Genomic DNA, 11,230 nt, shown 5'->3' with positions numbered 1-11,230 from the left:
TGGTGCTGGGGGATTGAACCGCGGTCCCTGATGCCTTGCCAAGCTTGTTCTAAGTAGGTGCTTTAGACCACTGAGCCATCTCTCCAGCCCTCCATGGAGTCTTAAGGGAAAATAGGCTTCCATTTATGTGAACCAGAGGCAGGCCTAGCCAGTCCAAGAAGTAGGGTAGACATGACCCAAAACAGGAATTAGAAAGAGCTACACTGCAGGTATGGGAGATTAGAAGAAGGATAACTGAAGCCTCTGGTGGAAGGATGTCCAGGTAATCAGAAGGATCTCTGCCACCATCTAGGGGACTCTTCTCCCCCAAGCCAGAGCAGGGTTAGACCCAGTCCACCCAGTGTTTGCAAATAGTGCACTGTGGGGCAACGTGCTCTGTTACACTTAGTGGGCCTCTTGCCATACTTTTTCAGCTCAGCAGTGTGTCAGACTTGGTGGATGAGAGTGGCGCCTGCCAGTGCACGGTCTACCTGCCCAAAAGCTCCATCATTCTGCAGCGGCTAGAGGAACTACAAAGTGCAATGCAGGAGCTCTTCAGCAAGTATGAGCTGAAGCTCTCCAGGGTGAGTATTGGAGCTATGGGCTGGGGCTGGGGCTGCATGTGTGGGAATTGGAGTGATCCCAGCATCGCCTGTACTGTGCTCAGCAAGGGATAAGTCCTGATAATGGAGTAAAAGCTTGAAGTGCAGGCCTTATCTTAGAAATGAATTCTCAGAATGAAGGGGAAATTAGGAACAACTTGGGGGATCGCTAGTGGTAGCAGTGCTATAGAGAGTTGTTTCCTACATTAGCTGCTTAATTACTGGCTACGCATCTGCTAGATATGCTCAGTTGCTTGGTGTTTCTTTTCTTAGCTCTGGGAAAGCCAGAAGGGATGTGGCCATACTGGAGGCTGGAATGTGGACCACACTGGAGGCTGTCCATCCATTCTCCCACAACTAAGTCCGTCCTGAGAGTTGTTTTTAATCAGGAAGAGAAAACAGGGGTATTGGCAGTGTGAGTGTAAGGTTCTTCTTCCTGCAGCATAAAGGAGATGAGGTCCTACACTGTGGAACAGGGATAACCACAAAACCCATATCAAGGGCTTAACAGAAACACTGCATTGAGAAAATAGATTATTTTGCAAGCTGTATGTCCCTGGGAGGATGTCAATGGGCAGGAAAATACAGAGGGTTGCCATTTGAACAAACTGTCTATCTGCCTTTCATGCTTAGGCCCGTGAGCTTGTGCATGCCAGTGATCATAGACAATCCCAGGCCCTGGATGTGATCGGCATGCGAGAGTCCAGGAATTCCAGTCTGGCTGTTCTCTCCTATGAAAACTCAGTGTTTGACCAGCTGCACCTGGAGCTTGAAAGAATGAAGAAGCTGGCAGGTCAGCTTATGGCCAAGGGCAGAGTTAATAAGGAGAGTGCAGGTCTCCTCCACCAGCTTAATGACCTGGTATGTAGACAGATGGAAAAACCCTCCTTTCATGGCATGGCCTTCTTACCTAACCTCACACAATATGACAGTTTCAAAATCACTTCTTTCTTGGGAAGAAAACTCTGAACTGAGAAATAGGAGAGCCTGAGTTCACTTCTTGGGGATGTTCTGCGAGCTCCATCTTTAGTATCTTGTTTCCTTAGGCGATGAATGTCAGCCTCGCCCTCAAGCTTCTGAGCAATGCTGACCTGCGCAGCTTTGTTGCTCTCCAACATGAGGTAGACAGTCTGGAGCAGCAACTAAGTGAGTGTGAGAGGGAAAAAGAGCACCAACAGACCTCCAGATACACGGGTGCACACCAGCCTGCTGGTGAGTTCACAGAGAACTGTATTTCCCAAAATCTTGTTTCTCCAGGGACTGGAGGGAGAGTGCAGGATTGGTGATAGTGGAGGGAGGGAGGTGGCAATAAAGACCAAGACGGGAAAGAAATCTTCAACTTCTTTACGTGTCACAGAGAAATGCACACCAGAATTGGCAGATTCTCACACTGGACACACACACACACACACACACACACACACACACAGACACTTCCTGTTCAGACATACACACCAATCTTGATTGATCAGCCAGTCTGCTTATAGAGTTGTGTGTTCACTTAGGCGCATGGACAGTGTACATCGTAGTACTTTACACTGCCCTCTGTGATTTGTGTGTTTGCCTGTAGCTCACACTTTGCCTGCTCTCCCCTCTAGGTTCTTGTGTTCATGGAGTCCTCCAGAGGGTCAGCAGGCCTCTTGTGGTGCAGCTCAACTGGAGGGGCTTACCGTACAAGGCAGGTGCCTGGGGTCAGGATTCAGCCCCTAACTCAAACTCTTCCCTTCACTGGGTGGCCCCTCTGAGTAAGGATGGCAGGTAAGTCTTCGAGGACAGTTTTTCTACAGCCAAGTGCATTCTAGATGTCTCCTACCCTTACTCTAGAAGGTTGATTTATTTATGTTTTGTAATTCTTGCCCAGCTTCCTCCATTTTAGCTATGATTCTATATAAATCTGTTCTAGACTTAACAGTTCACCTCCTGATGCTTTTCTCATGGAGCAGGTGTGGCCCTGAGTCCCTCAAGTCCCTTTAAAAATGCACTGACTGAAGTTTTAAAATTTTACCATGATTTAAAGATGGCTTTATCTCTAGCTTGCTCTTAACTCTAGGAAAAACTCTTCTACACCTTTACCCTACAAACCTAGCTTTCTTAGGAGAAGTTTAGAGTATGGTGCAGACCAAACTTCAGACTTGGAGTGAAGCTGACCTGAGTTTAATTCTCAGCACTGTCTCTTATACTAAGTGACCCTCATTTAGCATCTATAAAATGAGGTTAATTAAATTGGTTCTGACCTTAATGATTGAGAAACACTGATTATACCTAGTTATTTTTTTTTTTATGTAATTGATATCTCAATCAACACACTACAGTTTCTTTTAAGAATGGTCTGTGAAGGCCAGGGAGATGGCTCAGTAGAATAAGCACTTCCCTGGCAAGCGCAAGGGTCTGAATTCAATCCCTGGTTCCGGAAAAAAAAGGTCTGTAAGAATTTGAGAAGCAAAAGAAAATATTAGCTATAGAAGGTCTAAACATGAGCTTAATATCAACAAGGTCCTGGTTTCCCAGGAAGTGAAATGATCTTTTCAATTTCCAGTATGAAATTATAGAAGAATATGGAGAACATAGTAGTGGCTGAGAATAATTTGTTAGATGAAGTCTAAATGAATCAATAAATAAATGACATGTCAGTCTGGCTGAGGAGTTGGACATAATTCATGAAGCGTTTAAAGTAACCATATATAGAATTATATAGATTCAACTGAGAGAGGGATAAATGTGGATTGAACCAGCCACTGAAGAGGCCCAGTTGAAGCTCTCTGGGAAAGATGAGCATTAGTGACAGTCCTTTTCAATTTTTTTTTTTTTTTTTTTTCGGAACCAAGGATTGAACTCAGGCCCTTGCGCTCGCCAGGGAAGCGCTTATTCTACTGAGCCATCTTCCTGGCACCCCCTCCTCAATTTTTTTTATTTTTATTTTTATTTTTTTTTTATTTTAACATTTTAGTGTGTGTGTGTGTGTGTGTGTGTGTGTGTGTGTATGTATGTATGTGTGTGGCCAGCTCAGCCCACCAGGGGGCGCGGCTGGCTGGCATGTGGTACTGGAGGATTGAACTGCGGTCCCTGTGCTTTTTGCCAAGCTTGTTCCAAGTAGGTGCTTTAGACCACTGAGCCATCTCTCCAGCCCCTCCCCTCCTCAATTTGTATACAAACTTTGCACATGAAAGTTATATGTTTGTGCTCATGAATCTTTTCAAAATTCCTGTTGGTGAGTTAGCACTTCTTGCCAGTGTTAAGAAATGAGAATTCTCATAAGTCAGGAAAATTAAGAGACTTCCCCAAATGGTCAAATAGGCACACTCTCCTTGGTTTAAGCTCCAGCTCTATGTCTTCTATAAAGTGATATTTCAAGGGTGGATTGAGGCAGGAGATTCTAGGCTCAGGAGAATGTTCATAAACAAGAAAACACAATTGCTGCTATTTATTGACTGCTCATTTGGGTATACTGTACATTTTTGTATAATCTTAGCCAGTCCTGACATTGTAGTAGTTTATTATTCTTTTTTCAGGTTAGCAAATTATTTAATTTTTCTGAATAAATTTAGTGTAGCATTCTGATCTGCAAATATAGAACTTCGCAGTAGATTTTTGTTGCTTTTTTTTTTTTAGACAGTGTCTTGATATGTAGTCCAAGCTCTCAGCCTCCCAAGTGATGGGATGACAGGTGTGCACTACTACTATGCCTGGATTTTATAATGTTTTTATCATAGTTAAAAGATATAATGTAGCCTGGCCATATAGCTCAGCGGATTAAAGCACCTGCAAGCAGAAACAGGGGCTGGGGGTTCAATCCCCAGGCCTGCCATGCCAGCCCCATCCCTAGGCTGCGCTGAGACAGCAATTGAGACTGGACATGGTGGCACATGACTGTAATCCCAGATCTTGGGAGGCTGTAAACAGGTGGGTCACTATGAGTCCGATCTAGTAGTGAGACCCTGAACACCCTGTAGACCCTTTCCTAAAAAATACAGAAAAAGATGTATATATAGTATCTAATGGATTTAGCTGTGGGTTGTTTTTTTTTTTTTTTAACTTCATTGTTAGTGAGTACAAAATAGTGCACTATTTTTAAAACAGGTACTTATTTTGTCATAGTGTGTGGTAAGTGGTGGATTAAAAATTGTTTGGCATGTATATCCTTGTTTTTATTTTTTATTTTTATTTATTTTTGGCAGAACCGGGGATTGAACTCAGATCCTTGCGTTTGCCAGTCAAGTGCTTATCCTACTGAGCCATCTCCCTGGCCCCTATCCTTGTTTTTAATTGGCTCACTAGGCTGTTGATTTTTATAGTACATTATCAGTTTGATTACTGCTGTCACTTAATGCTTGTGATGTGGGGGCTTGACCTAGGTACTTTGACTACTATCGACTATATGAGTCTTACGATGATCTCATGCTGCTGCAGAAGTATGAGGAGTTCAAGATGGGCTATGGTGATGGCAGTGGCAATACTGTGTACCAGAATTTCATGTACTTTAACTACTACCGCACTGCCAACATGGCCAAGGTGGACCTTTCTTCCAACACCCTGGTGCTACAGCGCCCATTACCTGGTGCCACCTTCAACAACTGCTTCTCCTATGCGGGTGTGCCTTGGATGGACTTAGATTTTGCAGGTGATGAGAAGGGGCTGTGGGTGCTCTATGCCACTGAGCGGAGCAAGGGGAACCTGGTTGTGAGTCTTCTCAACACCAGCACCCTAGCAGTAGAGAGAACCTGGTATACCAGCCAGTATAGGCCAGGCCTGTCAGGGGCATTCATGGCCTGTGGGGTACTCTATGCCTTACGCTCACTGAGCACTCGCCAAGAGGAGATCTTCTATGCGTTTGATACTGCCACTGGGAAGGAGACCCACCTTAGCATCCTGTTGGACAAGACGTTGGAGACGCTGCATGGTATCAATTACTGCCCCATGGACCACAAACTGTATGTGTACAATGATGCTTTCCTGGTGAATTATGACCTCACCTTCCCAACACAGAAGCACAGGCTACAAAGACCGTTAGCCCAACGACCTGTCAAATCCAGTAAGCTTTCCAGCCCTTGAGACCTGAGGCAGGCTACTGGCAGAAGTGTCTTTGTACTCTTTCTCACCTGTAGAGGGACCACTCCCTCAAAAGGTTTTAACCCTAAAGATTGAGAAACACCACTTATACTTTGTTCTTTATGTAATCAATATCTCAACACATTAAAGTTTCCTTTAAGAATGGTCTGTGAAGGCCAGGGAAATAGCTCAGTAGAATAAGCACTTGCCTGGCAAGCACAAGAGCCTGAGTTCAAGCCCCGGTTCCACAAAAAAAAAAAAAAAAAAAAAAAAAAAGTGTTTGTCTGCATCTTGTACTATGAATAACCACTATGAAGACAATAATATGCAATGTATTAATTATTGAAACTGTCTTACTAATCGGTTTTGAAACTGTCTCACTATTTGTTTCTCAATAAAATTAATTAAATAAAATAAAAAAAGAATGGTCTGTGAGAATTTATTTGAGAAACAAAAGAAAATATTAGCTATAGAGGGTCTAGAACATGAGCTTAATATACATGACATCCTGGGTTCCATCCCCAGGAAGTGAAATTATCTTTTCAATTTCCAGTATACAAAAAAACATTATCTAGAAACATGTAGTACCCTTCTTCTGGAGTCTGGCATCTTATTCTGTGTTTTAAACTATGAATCTGGGCCTTGGAATTCTAAGGTCATGTGTTCTAGTCTAGTGTCAAACCAAGAGGATCTGATTGGTGTAGGAGTTTCATAGCAGCTGGTCACTGGAGTGTGACATGGAAGTTTCCTGTCAACCCTGCACTCTTGTTGGAACTCTAAAGGGGTCCTTCATCTGTCTCACTTTTGAGAACTTTTTAAAAGAGATTCTTAGCTTGGAGTCCGCCCCTTGGCATTGAGCAACTTGTAACTGGTAACTGTATTGGTAAGCATAGGGATTTCAAGAATTTGATATGGATTGGGATGCGGGGTCCCCCATTCTTAATAGAGAATCCCCAGTATGGCTGCAGGAAGTCTTCTGCCTGCCTGTAGTTTCTTTGCTAGTCTTTAGTACACCAAGAATATATGGACTGAAACTTTTTTTTTAAAGAATGTGTTTGGTACAGAGTCTCACTATGTAGCTCAGACTTGTAGTGATCCTCCTGTTATAGCCTCCCCAGTGCTGGGATTACAGGAGTGCACCACCATACCTGGTTTTGGTAGCCAGCACCTAGGGAGGGGCTGACAGATCATGTGGTACTGGGGAAAGAACCCGGGTCTTTGCACTTGCCTAGGCAGACACTTAGACCACTGAGCTATCTCTGCAGCCCTCAAACTCTTTTTTTTTTTTGGCAAAACCAGGGATTGAACTCAGGCCCTTGTGCTTGCCAGGGAGGCGCTTATTCCACTGAACCATCTCCCAGGCCCCATCAAACTCTTTTTATGTCCCTTAATTGACTGTATGTATGGCACTTCCCCCTAGCCAGGGAGGAGTATGGAATGTATAGATCCTGAAGGCTTCCCACTTGCACAAAGTATTCATATACTGTCTCAGTATACATTCAGTAAGACACATGCACATGCATTTTGTACATATGTTTGTACATTTTTTTTAAAGAATTTATTTATTTATTTAGTGTGTGTGCAGCCAGCTCAGCCCACCAGGGGGCGGGGTTGGCTGGCATGTGGTGCTGGGGGATTGAACTGCAGTCCCTGTGCTTTGCTTAGCTTAGTTTGTTCTAAATAGGTGCTTTAGACCACTGAGCCATCTCACCAGCCCTGTACATTTTGGATATACAGTAATTCTACCTACACACAAATATCAGCATAAACATTTTAATATATGCACTGATCATTAATTCTGCTCAAATAAAACACCTTCAAATTTGCACAGTACTGAACGGAATATCTGGCTTTTCAGTTGTCTGAAGCTGTCCCCTAAGGAATGGCATGATTCCCACCTCTTGATTTGCAGATGTCTCTCTCCCTTTAGTTTTGATACAATGCTTTCATTTGTGGCTGTGTGGACACTGAAAGAAATCATTTTAAAAGGTCTATTAGGGTGACATGTAGAAAAAAACCAAACAAATTGTGAACTGTGTGAATATAATACATATAATACAAATAGTGGCCCATGCACCTTTAGCCAGGAATTAGAATGGTTCCCAGAGGGAGCCTTCTTGGTTAGCCCCACCGCTGCCTTAAATAGAAGAGGATATTTTACCTATCATCTGAGGTTACTCCCAGTTAAGTGTAGAGTCCAAAAATCTCAACCTTACAGAAAAACAGGACCTCTGCTTCCTTATTCTTTTTCCATTTTTCTTTCTAAGGCCTGCTTTCCCCAGATCACTATCAAAATTACTAATCCGGGGCCGGGGAGATGGCTCAGTGGAATAAGCACTTCCCTGGCAAGTGTAAGGGCCTGAGTTCAATCCCCGGTTCTGCCAAAAAAAAAAAAAAAAAAAAAAAAAAAAAAAAAAAAAAAAAAAAAAAAAAAAAAAAAAAAACATTACTAATCCCTTTCCACAGGGTTAGGCCAGAGGGGGAATCTATTAGTGCATTATGTAATACAAACAGTCCGCTGCAGCATGTTTGCCATAAGTTTCCCCAATACGAGCTTAGGTGCTATGCATAGTCGTAGGAATGTGATTTTGTTAGCAGATTCAGTAGACTATTTCGTCAACATGCCCAACATCCATTTACATGACCTACACATAGCAACACACAGAAACACTCATCCAACATTTAAAAAAAGAAAATCTGATTTTTATCTTTTTTTTTTTCCCTAGGAAATTTAGCCTCTATTTTTCTGGAAAATTCCATTTTTATAATAGAGACTAGGGTCTCCCCAAATTTGCCTTCCTTTCCCACCTAGTCCTGACATATTCTGAGGCTTAAGTTGACATCACAATATCCCCCTTCTGAACAGCTCAGGCCCTGTGCAGCTGAGGCAGGGGAGGGGCAGCCGGGAGGGGCATTGTCACCACTTAGCCCACTGTGCACCAAGTATGAATCAGTAGCCACATCAGACCTCGGTTGGGCCACATCTGGAGAGCTGGGGTGAGGGTGAAACATTACAGATTACAGGACCCAGCTGTTTTTAGGTTGGAGAATACAACACCTGCAGCGAAACCCAGCGGAAGTATTTGCCTGCCCTCACCCAGCTGCCCCCACTGATACCTGCCCTCCATCTGCCCATCCACTACAGTCCATGCCTCATGTCACCTCTCGAGCACCCAGGACACCCCAGAGTGGGCGTCCTTCATGTCTTCCTACAGGCAGGAGCATCTCCTCACGTTTCACTCGAGTGACAGTGAAGACACCAACCAAACAGAAAGAATTTACTGTAGCTGAGGACATCACTGTGAGGCAGTTCAAGGAGAAGCTTTTGGCTCACTTCAAAGGCCAAATGGATCAACTAGTGCTGGTCTTCATGGGCCGCCTTCTCAAAGACCAGGACACGTTGAGTCAGTGGGGTGTTACAGATGGCCACACCATCTACCTGGTCATCAAATCCAAGAACAGCTCCAGATCCCTGGCCCACTCCTCCCAGAACCTGCCAACTGATTACCACTGCCACCAGTACCACAACATCAAAGGAAACAGCAGTGGAGTTTGCCAGCCTGCTGGCATGAGTCAAGCCCCAGTGAAATCTCTCTCTATCGAGTCTGATGCACCAAAGGTACAAAACCAGCATCTGGAAGTGGACAGCCCACAGTGTGCAGGACAGATGCTGCAGAATCTTCATGTCCAGCAGCTTCTGTCCAGTGTGGAGTTCGTACAGCAGTTTATCTCGGAGCATCTAGATAAACAGGAATTAATACAGCAGAACCCTGAAGCTGCCCACCTCTGTGACAATTCTGAGAGCCTGAGGCAGACTTTGGAGCTGATCAGGAACCTTGCTGTAATTCAGGAGATAATGCAGATGCAGCCACCTGCTCATAGCGCAGAGCATTTGTTAAATCTTCAGCCTTACCTGGGCTTAGAGACAATCCCAGGTGGGAATAATGTCCAAGGTGAGAACTATGCCGATTTCAGTGACCGAATGTTCAGCAGTATGCAAGATCCTTTTGGAGGCAACCATTTTACTGGTCTTCCGACAGGACAAGTGACGGGACGAGTCCAACCTTCACCTCCACCACCACCATCATCCCAGGACCAGTGTGGCCAGCACTCACATCTCCCTATAAACCAAGTCATTTGTACTAATTCTCCAGCTTTATCCTCAATCATCTCATCCAACACCACCCCCAACTATACTTCCAGAACCAACTCTGCTACCATCTCCAACAAAGGCCAAAGCCATGTCTGTGCCATTCAGCAGCCACCTGGGATACCAGCCTTACTAAGCATAGAAGCCATGCGGCAGCTCCAGGAAGCAAATGAAGATGGCAACCTCTCGGTGTGTAGTTCAGACCAGAGGTCAGAGGAAGATCTCCAGCTGTCCAATGCGCAGGCCAGCTCCCAGATCACAGGAGGCATGACACAGTTGCTTAGGAATCACCCTCACCTGGCATCTCAGATCATGTTGTCCATGAGCATGGCCCAGCTGAGTGAACAGTGGGGGCAGCAGCTGCCCACATTCCTGCAGCAGTCAAAACTTTTGGATCTGCTTTTAGCCCTAGCCAATCCTAAAGTATTACAAGCAATGTTACAGATTGAGCAGGGCCTCCAACTGTTGGCCACTGAGGCTCCTGTTCTTCTGCCTTGTTTTGCACCTTACCTATCAGACTTAGGTTGGCTTCCTGGCTTCAGCTGCAGCTACCCTGATACAGTGCCCACGACCTGGAATACCCCAGACATGGCTGAGCCCAAGAGGCCTGAGTGCTGCCACAAATCGGGAGAAGTCCTGCACAGGCTACAGTCCCTAGCTGGAAAACCTTCCCAACCTCCACAAACTCCTGAGATTCGTTTCAGGCGGCAGATGAAATTTCTCCAGGCTATGGGGTTTGGGAATTATCATGCCAATCTCCAGGCACTCATTGCTACAGAAGGGGACACTAATGCTGCTATTCGCAAGCTAAAGAAATCCCAAGGATTGTAATCTCCACATCTGCTCATCTGCTTTCTACCTGTCTGCTGACATAACTGACCACCTCGGCTACATTTTCTTCCTCTCCTGATGCATTCAGCTTGGAGAAGTCCTGAAACAGAGAAGCCAAGCAAGGCTCCCTCCACTGTGTACTAGATGCTTGGGCACGGCTGAAACATCTGTCAATAAAATGGCTACACATACCTGCCTTCCTCTGAGGTTTGGCTTTTTTTTTTTTTTTTTTTAGGTCTGGCTTTGTTTCTTTTGCAGAAAACTAACAAAATGGGTTTGGTATCTTTGTCTTACCTTTGTGTATGCATGAAAATATATATGCACACCGCATGTGCATATTGATATACAAATAAATAGAATTACTGTTGTACACATGCTTAAAAATCCAGGAATATGCATGCATAGCCTGAGACTGGGGAACACAAATACCTGTGATTTCATGTAGGAGAAGACAATCAGCTGTACAGAAAGGGAAACATTACCTAGAGTCACATACGAGGAAGAAGACTGATATTTAGTTCCATATTTCTCAACCCCATGTTGTTTTAAGTTTGAAAGTGACTAAGAGGGGCTGGGGAGTTAGCTCAGTAGAAGTGCTTGCCTGGCAAGCACAAGGGCCTGA

General features: G+C 44.5%; 2 protein-coding genes across 2 annotated transcripts in view; both read left to right on the top strand.

Annotated features, from left to right (window-relative positions):
* The window catches only part of LOC101568757 (olfactomedin-4), an 8,104-nt gene extending 2,474 nt beyond the window's left edge, over positions 1 to 5,630 (top strand). The window contains exons 2-6 of the mRNA XM_004642115.1: positions 414 to 563; positions 1,215 to 1,442; positions 1,628 to 1,793; positions 2,180 to 2,339; positions 4,934 to 5,630. Coding sequence (XP_004642172.1) covers positions 414 to 563; positions 1,215 to 1,442; positions 1,628 to 1,793; positions 2,180 to 2,339; positions 4,934 to 5,630 — 1,401 coding nt within the window. The remainder of the gene's footprint in view (positions 1 to 413; positions 564 to 1,214; positions 1,443 to 1,627; positions 1,794 to 2,179; positions 2,340 to 4,933) is intronic.
* A 2,966-nt stretch (positions 5,631 to 8,596) lies between these two features.
* Ubqlnl (ubiquilin like) lies at positions 8,597 to 10,740 on the top strand. Its single transcript, XM_004642009.2, has one exon. It carries the CDS (start codon positions 8,776 to 8,778, stop codon positions 10,606 to 10,608), a length of 1,833 nt encoding a protein of 610 aa, XP_004642066.1. The 5' UTR covers positions 8,597 to 8,775; the 3' UTR covers positions 10,609 to 10,740.
* Positions 10,741 to 11,230: the final 490 nt, after the last annotated feature.

Source organism: Octodon degus, unplaced genomic scaffold, assembly GCF_000260255.1.
Source record: "Octodon degus isolate 3935 unplaced genomic scaffold, OctDeg1.0 scaffold00146, whole genome shotgun sequence".
Classification (NCBI taxonomy): domain Eukaryota; kingdom Metazoa; phylum Chordata; class Mammalia; order Rodentia; family Octodontidae; genus Octodon; species Octodon degus.
The sequence above is the reverse complement of the archived record's forward strand: the minus strand, read 5'-3'. Positions and strand labels throughout refer to the sequence as shown.

Coding starts and splice junctions, on each gene's coding strand:
- Ubqlnl (XM_004642009.2), top strand. CDS start 8,776: ATGCCTCATGTCACCTCTCGAGCACCCAGGACACCCCAGAGTGGGCGT.